Source organism: Lagopus leucura, unplaced genomic scaffold (genome assembly GCF_019238085.1).
Source record: "Lagopus leucura isolate 7727_CA_CO unplaced genomic scaffold, USGS_WTPT01 Super-Scaffold_760, whole genome shotgun sequence".
NCBI classification, from domain to species: Eukaryota; Metazoa; Chordata; class Aves; order Galliformes; family Phasianidae; genus Lagopus; species Lagopus leucura.
This window is the reverse complement of record NW_024962257.1, coordinates 4835306-4852449: the sequence shown is the minus strand read 5'-3', so window position 1 is coordinate 4852449 and position 17144 is coordinate 4835306. Positions and strand designations below refer to the sequence as shown.

The window sequence follows — 17144 nt, the reverse complement described above, 5'->3', positions numbered from 1 at the left end:
CATGCAGCCTGAATACTCTGCTTTGGTCCCTACTTCTGCACTCAGTATGACAGGAGGAGGGTGTATCAGAGCAGAAAGTTGGTGCTTATGGCATGAGGAGCCCTCCCAGCTGTAAGTGCTTCCCTGCCGTCTTGTGCCAGGAGGAGCGAGTACCCGAGCTGCTCAGCCCTTTGGAATGAGGTTCCCCTGCTCCCATTGCGCTGTGTGTTTCAGTTCCCCCTGCTGCCAGGGCTGGGATGTCCCAAATGGTGTCCATACCCATTCCTGCGAACACAGGCCCTGGAACTTCAGACCCTGCCCACCTCTGTCCCTCAGGCTAGAAGTACAGCCCTCATTCTTACTTCTCTTTCCTTTTTGCGTTGCAGAATTTGACAAGTTTTTAGAAGAGCGAGCCAAAGCAGCGGAGATGGTCCCCAACCTGCCGTCCCCTCCCCTGGAAGCCCCCACCCCTCCAACAAACCCTTCCAGCAGGAAAAAGCAGGAGCGCTCGGAGGATGCCCTCTTCGCACTGTGAAGCTCGCAGTCCCACCCCGTGCTCTGCAGGAGAGCGTTGCTGTATGGCCACCTCGTCCTCCCACAGCACTTGGCTAACAACAACCCTTTCCTCCCCACGGTTTCATAGGTTGCTTCTCCTTCTTCCCTTTCTCTCGCTCTCCAACAATCCATCCCCATAAGCCGACTCTTTCTGTTTAAGTCCAACACTCTTCCTGCCAGACCGCGATTTTCCAGCGCTCGCTTAATCCCCTCCTTCCTATCCCAGCTGCACAAAACCAGCTCTTGATGCTGAAAACCCCTTTCGAATGCATGACTGCATCACACTGTGTTGAAACAAAAGCCCAGAGGGGAGAGAGCAGCCTTGCCCTTCAGTTGGCATAGGGATCATCCTCTTCTGTAGGCAGGTCCTGCCAAGTCGACTGCTCTGTCGATCAGCATGTAATTGACTGAGCTGGAATGTGCAGGGGGAGCGTGTCTTTATTTTTAGATAAAATGTTAATGTATTGGCTTTCGTGTCGGATCCGACAGCAAGGAACAACTGTTCCCCTTTCAACATGTGCTTCACAAGTTAAAATCCTTTACTCTCCCACTCACACATCTCCCTGTACCATATGGCGGTCGCTTTTCCCCACTTTGTGCAGCGCTTCATATTCTTAATCTCACAGGGTATTTTTTTCCTTGTGTTTTATCTGGGCTTGCTCTGATTTGAAAGCAGTCTGTTGGCCGTGTCCAGTAGCTCTGGCAGTTGTCAGGAATGAAAAACGCTGAGCTGAATGGATGCTGCAATGTGAGCGAATGAAGCATTTTGCTCTTTGGGAGAGCATTCTCACAGGAGGGTTTTCTCTAGCGTGTTTGCCTTTTAAAATAGCGAGGTTATTTTTTCCTTCCCTGAGATTCCTTCTTCAGTGACTGTAGAGCACTGCGTTTGTCTCAGCTGTTGTAAATGGCATCCTTGCAGATGGATGGGACTTGATGATGGACCGGGTGCAAACCGAGGTTCCTGGATTCCCTGACGTAGCTGTTAGGGTTCTCGGTGCTAGTTGTGATGGGAAGGGCAGCAAAGCTGCCAGAGGTGTCTGTGAGAATGCCCAGAGTTATCGTGGAGGGACTGGCTATGCCTGTGCTGGAGGCGAAACCCCTCATTTCCTTCTTGGCCTGAGAATGTTGGGTGATTTGACCGTGCTGGTCATAATCCCAAGTGTTTCTGGAGCGTCCTTCAACACCTCTGCCCTTTTGTCCGTCCCAGCCCCTAGAGGGCTGCATTCCCCCCAGTCTGCGTGCCCAGCATGTTCCCTGGGAGCAACCCGGAGGCACAGGGTGGCAGAGAGAAGCTCCTGGCCTGGCAGGGAGGCAGCTTACAGATGGACACCCCTCTCCTGGGCCTTGCCTTGCCCAGCCTGCTCCTTCTGGCCTGGACATTGATACATGTCAGGATGGTGTGGGTGGAGCTGCGTCAGGCACTGTTCTAGACTGAGAGGCCATGCTATGAACAGCTGAAAGGAAAGTGACAGCTTTTATCTGGGCATGGTAATTTCAGCTCCTCAGATGCTCTCCAAGGCACACCACGCTTTGGCAGCCTGTGATGCACACTGTCTTTTCCCAAATGGCTGAATCACAGCACTGGTGCTTTTGGGGAGCTGTCACATTTCATCTGCAGAGGGAAACTCTGTTTGGTGCAGGATTTCCAGGCCACCCCAGGCCAGCTCTCTCTGTTTTGTCTTCTCTGTAGCTGTAACACAGTGCCAGGATGGAGCAGCATGCACTGCTGCTCTGACACAGGGTGAGCGCAGTGCTCAGGTGCTGCTTGCCAGGCACGTGACTGCCAGTTCCTGCAGCACATCAGCTGCAGCCACGGCTCCCAGGAACCCGAGGATCCTTCTGTCGTGACGCTGCTTTGATTTCAGGAGCGTCTGCTGATCGCCTGAGCGCTCTCGCCTGCACAGAATGAATTGTTGGTATTCCTGTCAATGCAAAAAGCTCCGTGGGTGTTTGAAGCGTGGATTTTCTCTTCTAAATCCTTGAAACGCATTGACCCTGTAAATGGCCACATCAGGTGATTCTAAGCACGTTAATCCAGCTTCCCTGCCAAGCCCCAGGAGATAATCGCATTGCTCCAGCATGGGGACGTGGTCGTGTGATGCTGAGTGGCAATGACGGCAGCGGCGCTGTTAGCACAGCCCTGCAGTGTCCCAGCTTCACCCCCAGCACCTGAGCATGGCGGGGAGCTGCTCACCCGTCTGCTCTTGCTGAGCCTATCCTGGGCCTTCCCGTTTTAGGGAGAATCTGAAAGAGCTTGCAGAGCTGTCAGTGATGAATAGAGCAAAGTAGAGAAGCGAGAAGGTTGAGGCTGGGGGAGCGTGCGCTGGCACAACTCGCAGCATTCTGTGCCCATAGCGCCGTAAGGCATGCTTTGCTCCCACGAGTTCTTTGCTGGGAAGTTGGGGCCTTACTCACAGGGTGCCACCAGAAGGGAGCAGGGCAGCCCCAGGGCAGTGCCTTCCTTGGGAGGGCTGAGCTGGGGCAGTGGTGGAGAGGCTTTTGGGGGAGGGACCCCAGAGCGAGCTGTGCTGGAGCAAGGCGGGCAGGAAGCGTGCAGGGTGCAGCCCCGGCCTGCCTGCACAGATGGGACAGATTCCTGTATCAGGATCTCTCATCTTCTCCCTCCTCTTGCGGTCTGCTGAAAACCTGAGCAGTGGAAACCGATCGGGAAAGGGGGAGGGGTTTTCGCATTGGAGAGCGACCTCGGGATTTCTTCCTTCACTTTCCCTCCTCGAACAGGGATGGAGCTGCAGGCAGAGCCACTTCCGTGGCAAACCCCGGGCAGGCAGAGCTGCAGTGTGATGCTGTGACACTAAATTATTGCCAGGTCCTTCCTGAGCTCTAATCAAACCCTGTTTAGGTTAAGGTATTTATTTTGTCGGTGTTTTGGTTGTTTTTTTTTTTCTTCTTTCCAGTGTGTTTTTAACCTCTTCTTTTAACCCCTCGTGTGCTGAGATGTAAGAAATGAATGGTTTCTATTTAAATACATCCTTTTGGGTTTTTTTAACTGTTACGTGTAGACTGCAGCTGCACCTGTGGCAGGTGTGATAGGTAGCAATGTGCTGTACAGACGTTTAGGGTGTTTAGGTGAGGCTCAGAGGAGAACTGCTCATAAAAACAGCATGGTGTCTTGTAAAGGGAACAGCCAGTGTGCACAGGGCCCTCCCCGTTAGCCCAGCCGCAGGCTGTGGGATGCACAGAGCAGATGGGCAGGCCAGTTTGGGGCCAGTTGTGCAACCCTGAGCCGAAGCAGGGCCTCAGTGGGGTGTTCTGTCTGTGTGGCTGCGTTCAGCTTGCTTTCTGGGGTCCGGATTCCTCCTTCTGATGGAGGAGCACAGCTGGCTGCAGCCAGTGGTGAAGAACGGATCTGGGCGGTGGGTCCAGGCCTGGACTGGGGGCTGTGGGTTCCATCCCCGAGCAGAACCCAGAGCTGCGCTCCTCCAGCATCCCAGCAGCACCGCCTGCTCCTCTCCTCTGCTCGGTGCTCTGCTTGTAGCCATGGATGCGGGACGTGCAGAGCAAACACAGCTGCACTGCAGCAGCCCTGTCCGTCTCATGGCCTCCCGTTGTCTTGTTGAGGCTGCTGGGACATCTCAGGGATGCTCCCTCCATCCCCATCCCTGTCCTTGTTTGCCTCCTCCGTGCTGACCGCAGGGCGTGCTGAGCCTTCCCTGGAAAAAAAAAAACAGCTCAGGACAGACAGTGGGATGGAAATGGTGAAGCAGTGAGTGGGTTTGCGTGCCGAGCTTCCCACCTGCTCTGTGTTTTTATGAGTACGGGCTCCTCGTTCTGTACATGTTCCTATGAGCTATCGTTAACCCTACAAATGTAACCTGTGTAATAGCTTCTCTGTATATTACAGCCGTAGGCTTTCCAGATAAAAGTGGATAATATTTATTTACTGAAGATACTGGATATTTTTTTTGTTTGGGAATGGGGTAGGGAAAGAAGGGGGACATAACTGTAAAGGGATCGACGATGTAAAGAGAAACAAACCATAAAGCAAAAGAAACCCAACACTAAAACATTGCTGTATTCACGTAAGGAAGGTACAACTGTATTAATCTGCCATCGTTTAACCTGTTCCAGAAATCATCTCTACTTTGGTTCCTGCATGTGAGATACTCCAATAAATGCACTACTGGTGTGGACCGGAGGCGCGCGCTGTGTCGCGGTGTTGTGTCGCGCTTCCATCGGGAGCTGCAGGGAGGAGCCCTGCGCGCCTCCGTACGGCCCTACTGACGGGCAGAAGAGGCTCCGAGTGACGGAGGGGCCGCACGGCAGGACGGAGGGCTTCGGGGCCGCCTCGCCCGCAGCCCGGCGCGTCCCGATCCCGACCGCCCCGACGCTCGCCGCCCGCCCTCCCTCCCGGTTCTCCCGCCCGTCTCTTCCCGGCGGCGGTTCCCTCCCAGCGGCCGCACGCCGAGCACCACGTGGATCCTCGCAGGACCGCCGTGATGTCACGCAGCCCCGCGCCGTGATGCGCGATCACCCCACTCCGCCCGCCGCGCTCATTGGCCGTGCCGCGCTGGTTCTACGGGCGGGGTTTTCCCTCCGGCCGTCTTTCCGGGGAGTCCCGCCCCGCGCGGCCCCGAGCGCACCGCCCCGCGGGGGCTGCGGTTTCTTCGGAGGGAGCGCGGCGTGGGGCGCAGCCCTTCTGTTTTCAGGGGAGGCGCAGAACGGGAAAACGGCGCCGAGTCGGTGCCGTTTCTTCCCCCTCCCGCGTGGCGCGGTGTGGGTCGTCGCCCCGGCCCCGCTCAGCGATGCTCAAACCCCTCTGGGGTTCCGTGCCCCCGCTCGCACCTGGGGTCCCGCTGCCCTCCGCTGCCCTGCGGTCCCCAGCGATCTTATGTTCGAGGGCAACGCGCAGCCCCCCGAGCTGCCCCACGGCACGTCGTGGGCTCCCGGGGGTTGGGTTATAGGGCGTCTTCCAGCTGCGGGTGGGGATGTGGAAGCGGCGCTGCCCCGTGCCACAGTGCTGCTCCGTGGGTCCCTACGACGTATGGGGCGCAGTGGGGGAGCGGTGCGGGGCTCCTCCAGCTCCATCTGACCCACGGGCAGCCTCGGTGAGGTGGGCCAAATTTCAGGGCTTTGTTTCCCGGGCTGAAACAAAAAGGTGGAAGAGGACGAACCCAGAAGGAGCCCTAAAACGTCATCACCCTAAAACCGCGGCTCCCTAAAACCGCAGCACCCTCAAACCTCATTACTCCCAACCTGCAGCTCCCTAACACAGCTCCGCACCGCGGGGCCGGCACACGCCGGAGGCACCCCGCACCCACCCCGCAGCGCTGCCTTTCCCCGCTCCCGCCAGTGCGCGCTCCCGCAGCGGGTCCCGGTGTTACCGGGGGGGGGCGGGGACCCCGAGGGGGGGCGGGACGAGGGGCGGCCGCTCTCAGGGCCCCCCCCCGCCCGGCAGCAGGTTGGGGCACGGTGCGGCCGCGCATCCCCGTCCCTCCGCCGAATCATGCGGCGACCGGCCCAGCTCAGGCGGCCCCCCCAGTCCTAAAGGTTCCGCTGCCCGTGAGAGCCGCCGCGATGAGCGCTCTCAGCTTCGACGATGCCACCCTGGAGGGGCTGGCCCTCGAGCTCCGCGCGGCGAGCGACATCGACACGGCGCTGCTCAGCGACATCGACGGTGCGGACCGAACCGGGACCGGGACGGGGCGGGGAGGGGGAGCGGGACCGGGGCGTCGGGGTCGGTGCTGCTCAGAGAAATCGTGCGTGCTCGCGGGGGTGTCGGCTCGGCGTGTTACTGGCGGTCGGTGCGGCGCAGCGGGACCGGGTGCAGTTACCGAACCGCCCGTGCGCGGTCGGTGGGACGGAGCGCACCCGGTGCAGAACCGGGCCGGGGGGGCCCCGCGCTCTCGGTGCACGCTCGGCAAAACCGTGGCTCGGTCGGGGGAGCTCAGTGCTCGGCATGGTGCCGGGGGGGTGATGGGCTTTTGGGGTGCCGTATGCACGGCTGGGGGTCGCACGCCGGGTGCCGTCGGGTTCGGTCCCGGGACGGCTCCCCTCCCCCAGCGCTCAGCCTTGTGTCGCCGCCAGCCCCGCCCCTCCGTGACGTCACCGCCGGGGTTACTCTCGGTCGTTCCTCCTGGCTTCCCCCGCGCCGTCGGGCGGTGGGTGGGGGTGGGGCGGCTCCGGGCGCGGTGCTCCGCGGGGCGTCCCCGGCTCCGGAGCCCACGGCACCCTCCTGCACCGCAGCTCCCGGTCACCGTGGGGCTCTCGGAGCCGCTCGGTGCCGTGGCTGCTTCCTGGGGGGCTCTGCGGGATGGGGACGGCGCCCGTTGGACACAAGTGTGCCAACGATAGGGACCCGCTCCCCGGTATCAGTGGGAGCCCCATCGTGCCACCAAAAGGGGACTCTTTCCGAAAGCAGTGGGATCCAAGGTAGACCCGATCTCCAGTGCCAATAGGACCCAGTCACGCCACCAATGGGGACCCGATTCCCAGTGCCAGTGGGACCCAATCGTAGCACCGAGGGTGACCCGCTCCCTGGTACCAATGAGACGCTTTTTCTGGTGCCAGTAGGACCCAGTCACGCCACCAACGGGACCCTCTCCGCAGCTCCCAGCCCATCCCGGCATCAGGCACGCAGCCAGCCTGCACCAGGCAGCACGTGGTGCCGTTCCGCCCGGGCTCGGTGCGCTTCGGGGCCCTGAGGCGTCCCGGCACAGACCGGCAGAGCCGGTGGAACACGCAGCGGGGCGGGGACGGGGCTGGCAGAGCCCCCGAGCATCCCGCAGGGCTCACAGGCGCTTTGTGGGGTCGGTGCTGGGAGCCCCTTCTCCTCCAGCAGCCGAAGCTGGAGCTGAGCCCAACCGAGCCACGGGGTGAACTTTAACTCGTTGGCACGCTGGAGGGGAAGCGGCTCATCCTGCTGCACCTGTGCACGGGAGGACTTTGCCTGCGAGGTGTTGTGTCCCAGAGCCGCGCTGGCGTCCCCTCTGCCCTCCTTGGACACGAACCAGTGCTGAGACTGTGCCCTGGATCACGGTGGCCCCTGCTCTTTGACCATAAGCTGTAGGGAGCAGAGGGATGGGCAGGTGGGATCAGGGTGTCCCTCTGGGAGCGTTTCCCTGGCCCCGTGATCTCCAAATGGAGAGGGGCTGGGTGTGCTGCTGCTATTTACAGGGAGGGCTTTTGCTGACAGGCACTTATATAAACGCTTCCACTCTGAGCACGATCCCAGGGTCTGTGCGTGTCCCCATCCCCATGTGTTTATGGCCCACGTGTGGGGTGGAAGGAGCTCGAGGAGCCCTGTGGGGCCATGCGTGGGGCGAGGGAGGAGGGAAACCAACGGGGTTTTGTACCATGACCATAAGTGCCCTACAGCGCCCTCACCTACCGTGGGTTTGCCACTGTCCCTGGGTGCCCCCTCATCCCTGTGCCCTCACTGGTGACACGGTTGGGTCACGCTGACACCGCAGAGAAGGTTCCCATTAACGTACGTGCTCTGCCCTGTGGGGTCCCCCAGAGCAATGCGGTGGGGGCAGCATCCCAGGGCCGGGGGTGCTCCGTGGGATACAAACGCCCAGTGAGGCTGGGGCTGTCCCAGCTGGGTCCCCCTCCATGCACGGGGGGTTGCCGGCATCTCTGTGGGACGTCGGGACACGCAGTGAAGGAGTTAACGCTGCCTGACCTGGAGTAACCCTCGGCCGGGTGCCCGCGAGTGACCCGCTGTGCTCACCTTGGGGCTGCCTGGGGGCGGCTGGCGGGCGCGCGGGCAGCGATTGGCGGAGTCGCATCACCCCACGGCCGGCTCTGCTCCAGGCCTGGCGCGGGCGGCAGCGGGGAGGAGGCGAGAAAAATGGTTTGAAAATAGCCTGCCGCCTTCGGCACACGGCTGAGCCGCCGCCGTGGGGGATCTCATGGGCTGCGTGCTGCAAGATAGCCCCGCTCCTCCTCCTGCTCTCCCCGGTGTGTGGGGCACCCCTGGGTCACTTTGGGGTGCGCATCTGGGGGGTTTGGGGGCACTCGTGGGTCACTTTGGTGGCAGCATCTCTGGGTACCGTGGTGTGTGCAGGTGGGGGTGCTCCCAAATGGGGGTCACTCTATGGGGGCTCCTCAGAACACTTTGATGTGTTGGGGTGTGTTTGTGGGATGTCCCCAGTGCTCTGGTGCGCAGGGCAGACCTCCAGGCTCGGTGCTGGTTAACCCTTTGTTTTGCCCACCTGGGGTGAGTGCCACCTCCCTATCCCAGCCCCAGCTCCTCAGCCCTTGATACAGGGGCTTTTTCAGGGTTGTCAAGGTTTTGGTGTCTAGTTTCTAATGAACGAGCTGGCACAACGTGATATCTCCCCATTTTGCTTCCCTGGAGCAGGCTGAGATCAGCTCCACTGCCCCTGGGGTTGGCATGGTGCTTCTCTGGGTTCCCACATCTCTGGGCAGGGGCGAGCAGTGTGGGGCTGGAGACCCCATGGCTTTGAGGCCCCCCTTGATGTTTAGGGCTGCTACTGACCAGTTCTGGGGGGGGCTGTTTTTTTTCAGACATGCTGCAGCTGATCAACACACCGGACAATGACTTTTCAGGGCTGTTCGATGTGCCGTTTTCTGCCCCTGACAGCACAGTGTCCCCGGGGCTCCCCCCAGCCCCCACCAGTTACCTGGGGCCCAGCAAGCCATCACCCACTGGCAATGTGTTCCCAGCCCCCCCCGTGCTGTCAACGTTCACCCCACAGTCCCCCACCCCACTCCTACCAGCCCCTGGACCCCCAGCAGCACCAGGGGTGAAGGAGGAACCTGTGGCCGTGCCCAGCAGCCAGCCCCAGCCCAGCGTAATGCTGGCCTCCAGCTTCGTTCCCGCATCCCCTGGGCAGTTCAGCTCCCAGCCCATGGTGGGCTTCCAGAGCCAGCACAGCTTCCCTGGTGAGGATTTGGGGTGAATTGGGAGTGTGTGAATTGTGGGTTGGGGGGTCGGTTTGGGGGTCCTGTAACGCTGCCTTCTGCTCCATGTTCAGCTGTGCAGCCTGGGGGAGCTGCGCAGAGCCCCCTGCCCACCCCACAGCCAGCCCAGCCCGTGGCACTGCCTGGCCCCGTGCAGAGTGTGGCACCGCAGCAGCTCCTGGCACCCGGCCCCGCTGCCACCACCCAGCCCGTGTCACCCCAGATCCAGCCGGTGCCGGTAAGCCCAGGGCTGGGGGGCAGTTATAAGGGACGTTTGGTTGTATCGCAGCCCCGCGAACCCCTCCTTGGCCCTTCAGGTGCTGCTGCAGCCCCACTTCATCAAGGCAGATTCCCTGCTGCTGACAGCTGTCAAGACAGATGCTGGCAGTGCCAAGACTTCCTCCATCACCTCTTTGGCCACCAGCAGCACCGCGGCTCCACTGCAGGTGCCGGTAGGTGACCGAGCCACCCTCAGCCTGGTGGCTCACATACAAATGGGCTTTATGCCACGACCCTGGGTTGGGGTGGGGGTGCTTGGTGACCCCTTCCATGCCACCTCCATCCCGTAGGCTCTGGTGAGTGGGGGCACCATCCTGGCCACGGTGCCGCTGGTGGTGGACGCTGAGAAGCTGCCCATCAACCGGCTGGCGCCCAGCGGGAAGGCAGCGCTGCTGCAGAGCAAAGGGGAGAAGAGGACGGCGCACAACGCCATCGAGAAGCGCTACCGCTCCTCCATCAATGACAAGATCGTGGAGCTGAAGGACCTGGTGGTGGGCACCGAGGCCAAGGTGGGGGCTGCGCTGGGGATGGGGAGGGCGGAGGGCAGGGGAGGCACCGTGCGTGGGGCTGAGCTGTCCTTTGCCCCTCACAGCTCAACAAGTCGGCGATCCTGAGGAAGGCCATCGAGTACATCCGCTTCCTGCAGCAGAGCAACCAGAAGCTGAAGCAGGAGAACCTCAGCCTGAAGATGGCCATGCAGAAGAGCAGTGAGTGCCATGCTGGAACGGTGAGGGCGGGTTTTGGGGTGATCACTCCCTCTCTAAACCCTGTCCCGCTCCCCACAGAGTCCCTCAAGGACCTGGTGGCCTCCTGCGGTGCCGGCCCCAAGGCGGAGGCGCCCATGGAGGTGGCGAAGGCGGAGGTGATGGAGATGCTGACCCCACCGCCCTCGGATGTGGGCTCCCCATCCCGCGGCAGCCCGCTCTCACTCAGCGGGGGCAGCAGCAACAGCAGCAGTGACTCGGAGCCTGACAGCCCTCTCTGCAACCACAGCAAGGTGTGGGGGTGTGCTGGGGGGGGCAATAGCCGAGTGTGGGAGAAGGAGATTACTTAGGTTGCTCCTCACTCAATTCAGGACTGGAGGGGGGGATGTGGGGAGCATCGGTGATGCAATGTCCTTGCTACCTACCACACGCACATGCCCTGTACCCCATGGCCTGCACCCCGTGCCTGTGCCACATCATCATATCCCATGCTCATATCTTGTTCATACTTGTAACCCAGTACCAATATCCATCCCCGTGCCCTGTCCATGAGCGTGTCATATGTTGTCCTGTACCCCATGCCCTGTATGCTCCGTGTCCTGTCCATGCTCTGTTCCATACCCTCAGCCCCATACTCACATCCATACTTGCACTGCCACTCACTCCCATGTCCATGTTAATACCCACGCCCATATCCATGACCTGAATACCGTGCATTGTCCATGCTCTCTGCCCTATATCCATGCCTTATACCCCACGTTCTGTCTGTGTCCTGGAACGCATACCCATACTCTGTACTCCATGCCCTGTATCTTGTGCTTCCATCACCATGCTTCGTGTCCATGTGCTCATGTCCAGGACGTGTCTGTGCCCATGGCTCATGGCAGCTTTCCCCCACAGGTGAAGCAGGAGCACCCACCACCCTCACCTGGCAGTCAGGGCATGCTGGACCGCTCCCGAATGGCCCTCTGTGCCTTCGTCTTCCTCTGCCTCTCCTTTAACCCCTTGGCCTCTCTGCTCCGCGGCTCCAGTGCTCCGGCACCATCTGGGAACCTGGCTACTGCTGGTCCTGGAAGAAGCATCATGGCTGAGTCTGGCACTGCAGGTAAGCGCTGGCATGGGGTGGAGGCATTTGGGTTGGAGACCTTTTGGGCTGGAACAGGTTGCAGGACATTGCAGTGGAGGTCATTGGGGTAGATGTGGAGGAGTAAAAGCCATTGGGTTGGAGGCTTTGAGGATAGATGTAGGATGGAGGCTGTTGGGGAAGGCATGGCATAAAGAGTGTTTGTATGGACGCCTTTGGGTTGAGCACGGGCTGGAGGTTGTTGGAATGAAGACCGTGGTGGGGGCACGATGTTGGGGTGTGTATGTGGTACGGGCTGTGTGGGATGAGGCAGCTGGGGTGGAGCCCATCAAGGTGGGGTTGTTGAGGTGGGATGGGGTGAAGGCCATTGGGGTGGAGGACGTTGGGGCGGTGCTGATCCCCCGTCCCTGCACACAGAGGAGCCGTGGGGATGGTCGCAGTGGCTGTGGCCCACGCTGGTGTTCTGGGGGCTGAACGTGGCTCTGGTGCTGGGAGCGGTGGTGCGGCTCTTCGTCTATGGGGAGCCGGTCACCCCTCCACACTCCGAATCCTCTGTCCTCTTCTGGCGGCACCGCCGGCAGGCAGACCTGGACCTGGACCGGGTGAGCACCGCCTGCTGCTCTATGATCAGCACGCTCTGAGCCCCCAGCCTCTTCCCAGACCCCCACCCTTCCACTTAGGCTAGCTTCGCCCCCCGGCCTGAGCCTGCCCCATCTCAGGTTAACCCAGCCGGCTCTGATCCAAGGCACTTGTAGCCCCGCCCACAGGCCACGCCCCTCCTCCCTGCCCCCATTCACTTTCTCCCATTGACCACGCCCCCTCGCATCGCACCGCCCCTAACAGCCCCATTGGCCGCACGTATCCTGGCCACGCCCACAGGCCGCACGCATGCAAATAGCCCTCCGCCTCCCATTGGCCGCACCCACGCTTGGCCGCGCCCCCAGCGCCACCCCTTCCCCCCTGGCTCCTCCCACTGACGGCTCTCTGTTGTCCCAGGGGGATTTCGCACAGGGCGCCCAGCACCTCCGCACGGCGCTGGGGGCCCTGGGCCGCCCGCTGCCCGCCTCCCACGGGGACCTGGCCTGCAGCCTGCTGTGGAGCCTGCTCCGCCACCTGCTCCAGCGCCTCTGGGTGGGCCGCTGGCTGGCTGCTCGCGCTGGGGGGCTGCGCCCAGATCCCCCGCCCCGCGCCCACGTCCGACAGAGCGCCCGCAACGCAGCCATGGCCTACCACCGCCTGCACCAGCTGCACCTGGCTGGTAGGTCCCGTGCCCCACAGCACCCGTGGGGAGGAGCGGGGGACTCTGCTGACTCCCGCGCTGCCCCGTGTCCCCGCAGGGAAGCAGGCCGGGGGGCACCTGCTGGCCATCAACCTGGCGCTCAGTGCCGTCAACTTGGCCGAGTGCGCCGGTGACGCCGTCTCGGTGGCTGCGCTGGCTGAGATCTACGTGGCGGCCGCGCTGCGCATCAAGGCCAGCCTGCATCGCTGCTTCCATTTCCTGGCTGTGAGTCTGTCACCGCCTTTGTGTCCCCTCTGTCCCCTTCCTGGTGTCCTCTTTGCAGGACCTGGTGCCACATCCTCCATACCACCTTAGGAGGTAACCCACAGTAGGGCCCAATATCGTGGCCTCTTACCCCTGCCTTTCACCCCCCAGCAGCCCAACATCCTGCCCCCCTCAGCCTCCATGGGATCAATGTCCCTGGCCCCATCCCTGTAGCCCAATGCTGCATGTCCCCCTGCCCTCCCAGGCCCCGCTGACCCCTGCTCTCCCCGCAGCGCCCCTTCCTCTGCAGTGCCCGCCGTGTGGCCCTGTCCCATGGTGGGGCTGTGCCCCCCGCCATGCAGTGGCTCTGCCACCCGTTGGGTCACCGCTTCTTCGTGGACGGGGACTGGGCCGTCAAGGGTGTCCCGAGAGAGACCATCTACAGCTCCGCCGGTGACCCAGGTACCCCCCAGAGCCCCAGAGCCCCATTTTGTGGCTGATGGTGGGATGGGGGCTGACGGCCGCTCTGTGCCGCAGTGGACCCATTAGCGCAGGTGACCCAGCTCTTCCGTGAGCACCTCCTGGAGAAGGCGCTGTACTGCGTGGCCGTGCCCGAACCTGGCCGTCCTGCTGCCCAGGGAGAGGGGTGAGTGTGGGATGGATACCATGGGGTGTCCCTTCCCTCTGCTTGCAGTGGGGCCAGCCCCACTCATGTCCCTTCTGCCAGAAGGCGCTTTTCGGATGCGCTGGAGTACCTTCAGCTGCTCAATGGCTGCTCCCATGCCAGCAGCATGCCCGGCCCCACGCCCTCCATCAGCTCTGGCCTGGCAGCAGTGACAGGTGAGGCCAACATCCCACACCTCGGCGGCTTCCCCCTCAGAACCAGCTCCATCCCGTTGGGTTGGATGGTCTTCAGAAGTTCCTTCCAACAAACCCCTAAGGTTCTGTGCTTGTCCCTCCCATCCCACAGGCACCGATCCTGTGTCCAAGTGGTGGGCGTCTCTCATCAGCACGGTCATTCACTGGCTGAAGGGTGATGAGGAGGGGGCTGAGCGGCTCTACCCGCTGGTGGAAGCCATGCCCCGGGCACTGCAGAGCTCTGAGTGAGTGCTGGGGGCAGTGGGGCCGGGTGGGCAACAACTCCTCATATATGTTCCTTTTTGGGGTGGTTTGGTGCAACACATGTTGATGGGCACCCGCTGTCCCCATGCAGGAAGACCCTTCCCCGTGCTGCACTGCACTCCTTCAAGGCGGTCCGGGCCATGCTGAACAAACAGGATGGCAGCCAGGCCAGCCTGAACCACTGTGAGAAGGCCAGCAGCTGCCTGCGGGAGAGCCTGGAGCTCTGCAGCCCCCCCAAGTGCACCATCGACAAGGTGAGGTCGGGGAGGGGACAAGACACAGCCCAGCCCTGGGGGAGTGCCCGGCCCTCGCAGGAGGCGTCCCCGGCCCTCGTGGGGGTGCATTGTAGTTGCATTGCATGTGTCAGACTGGGAGTGCAATGCCCCTGCCATGCAGCCCGGCGGGGGTCCCGCACAGCGCCCGCCTGCCCGCGAGGGCCTTGGCTGTGTGCCCCATCGTTCCGCCCACCCTCCGCTCACTCACTCCTCCCTATCTTTCCCCCCCTCCCACAGGCGGTGCAGCTCCTACTGTGCGACCTGCTCCTGGTCACCCGCACCAACCTGTGGCAGCAGCAGATGAGTGCCAGCCAGCAGCTGCGTGGCACCTACCAGGCATCTGCTCTGGAGCTCCGCGGCTTCCAGCAGGACCTCAGCAGCCTGCGGCGCCTGGCACAGACCCTGCGGCCTGCCATGCGAAGGGTGAGCCCCCCTCCAACCTCCTGGCTCCCTCCTGTGCACAGTGCACTCCTACCAACCTTCCCCATCCCATCCCATCCCATCCCATCCCATCCCATCCCATCCCATCCCATCCCATCCCATCCCATCCCATCCCATCCCATCCCATCCCATCCCATCCCATCTTTCCCTTTCCAGGTGTTCCTGCATGAAGCCACCGCCAGGCTGATGGCCCGTGCCAGTCCCACTCGCACCCACCAGCTGCTGGACCGCAGCCTGCGGAGGAGAGGGGTGCAGGGCAGCAAGGCAGGTGGGTGAGGGGGGCGGGGGCACCTCGGCAGTTGCACCCCCATAGGGCTGGGGGGTGGGGATAGTTTTGGCAAGGGATCCATTCTGGGGTGGGAAAATAGACTCACAGGATCACTTAGGTTGAGAAAGGCCTATGATCATCAAATCCAACTGCCAACCCATCTCCACCATGCCCACTGACCCGTGTCCCCAAGTGCCACATCTAGCACAGCACTCAGGAGATGCTCAGTGCCCATCCCTTCTCTCTGTCCCTGCAGCCGGCGAGCCGGAGAGCCACCCCACGCCGCGGGAGCACGCCGAAGCACTGCTGCTGGCCTGCTGCTACCTGCCCCCCAGCTTCCTCTCGGCCCCTGGGCAGCGTGTGGGGATGTTGGCTGAGGCCGCCCGTACGCTGGAGAAGCTGGGGGACAGGCGGACACTGCACGACTGCCAGCAGATGATCATCAAGCTGGGCAGCGGCACCACCGTCACCTCGGGTTAGCGGGGGGATGTGGGCACGTGCCACCTGCCCCCCCTCGTGCCATACGCGTGGTGGGGACGTGCGTGTCTCAGTGTCCCCCTCTCTATGAGATGGTGTCAGGGTGCAGTTGTTAAGGTGACGGATGGGAGCAGCGGGGTGACGTCCCGTGTCGCCATCCGCTGTGGGTGCTGGGGGTACATCCCAGCGTGGGCGCCCTGCTGGCTGTCCCGGTGGCCGGCGCAGTTGGGTGACGGGACGTGGGGACCTCTAGTGACATTGTCACAGTATTGCATGGCACTGGGGTTCCTCCTCCCAGTGCCCGCCACCCCCCTGCAAAACCCCAGCGCAAGGCTGGGGCCTTCCTCACCCCGGTCTGCTGTGTGTCCCTGCGCCTCCCCGTGGGTCCCACAGCACGGGGTTGGGGGGGAGGACGCACCTCAGCACTGTCCCCACTAGGGGAGAGCGGGACGGTTTGCCCCGCGGTGGCAGCTAAGATGGCACCATAAGGTGCCTGTGGTAGGAAAGAGGGGCCCCCCCTGCCCTCCCCCAGCACTGCCCGTTCCCCCCATTAGGAGCTGTGCCCCCCCCTGCAGCCCCAACCCCACGCGCTTTGGGAGAAGGGGTGGCTCTGGGTTGGGATGTGGACTGGTGGGTGCCCCCATCCCCTTGCTGTGCTTTGTATATAGCTCCCTGCTGTGCCCCACTTCACCCTTATCCCCCCCCACTTCCCCCCTTGCCTTTTTAAACGGTATTTTCATAGTTGCAGAGTTTTGTACAGTGAATTAAAGCCAATTATTTATACTGTCGTGTGCTGGACTGGGGGTGCAGGGTCTGACACATGGAGGGGGGCACAGAACATAACCTACGGGTCCTGCCTTCTCCTCAGCGTGAGGCTACACAGGATGGGGGGTCAAGGGTGGCAGGGACGGGGACACTGGCTGCCAGAGGGACCCCAAATGCACCCTCCATTCACAAGACCTCCCCATGTACCTCAACCCCAAGTTTGTGTCCCCGAGCCCAAGCTCACAATGAGACCTTTGGTCCTGGGGACAAAGGGACGCTTGGCCATCCGCCCGCAGGAGGAACACAGGCCACAAGCAGGGCGCAGAGTACTTCCAAAACAATCGTTGTATCTTTATTGACGCTCTGAATGCAATGACCTGTTTTTTACTCTTAAGGAAAATAAACATCTTTTAGAAACAGCTTGTTACACACAATCTTCAGTGTGAAGCAATATACTAATAAGAACACTAGTCTTAACATTTACAGTCTTCATATATATTATATATATGTATATGTATACATATATATACACTATATAATGAGGCAATATATAATACACACGGTTTACCATTTTACAGTCATATGTACAAGATGTCACTAAAAATAGCCAGATTTCAGGCAGCGCTGCCAGGGACACTGGGATTATTATTTTCTTATTAATTCCTTTTATTCTCTTTTTCCTTTTGTCCTCTTTCATGTGACTTTTCTCTCCCGTGTCCGAGGCGAGCTGCTGAAACAACAGACATTTCTTGGCCAGCAAACCTGGAGGGTGTGATGGTGGGGCACAGGGCGGGGAACATAGGGCTTGCAGGATGCTTTGCCTCCA

At 61.4% G+C, this 17144-nt stretch overlaps 2 protein-coding genes across 6 annotated transcripts in view; both read left to right on the top strand.

Moving 5' to 3' along the window:
- TOM1L2 (target of myb1 like 2 membrane trafficking protein) overlaps positions 1–4690 on the top strand; it is a 50499-nt gene extending 45809 nt beyond the window's left edge. For both annotated transcript variants that reach the window (XM_042863993.1, XM_042863992.1), the window contains one exon: positions 366–4690. In XM_042863993.1, the coding sequence (XP_042719927.1) occupies positions 366–514 (149 nt within the window). In that variant the 3' untranslated portion in view covers positions 515–4690. The remainder of the gene's footprint in view (positions 1–365) is intronic.
- A 1259-nt stretch (positions 4691–5949) lies between these two features.
- Positions 5950–16737, top strand: SREBF1 (sterol regulatory element binding transcription factor 1). Of its 4 annotated transcripts, none has more exons than XM_042864094.1 (19): positions 5950–6169; positions 9025–9402; positions 9495–9658; positions 9738–9872; positions 9990–10208; positions 10292–10406; positions 10485–10696; positions 11304–11508; positions 11905–12089; positions 12484–12745; positions 12825–12991; positions 13264–13432; positions 13508–13616; positions 13701–13810; positions 13941–14073; positions 14184–14346; positions 14605–14790; positions 14965–15072; positions 15333–16737. In XM_042864094.1, the coding sequence occupies exons 1-19, from the start codon at positions 6070–6072 to the stop codon at positions 15513–15515; spliced, it is 3303 nt and encodes a 1100-aa protein (XP_042720028.1). In that variant the 5' UTR covers positions 5950–6069; the 3' UTR covers positions 15516–16737. The 4 variants fall into 4 exon arrangements, with proteins under 4 accessions (XP_042720028.1, XP_042720026.1, XP_042720027.1 ...); XM_042864092.1 differs by having other exon boundaries at positions 14965–15076; XM_042864093.1 differs by having other exon boundaries at positions 13698–13810.
- The last annotated feature ends 407 nt before the right edge of the window (positions 16738–17144 follow it).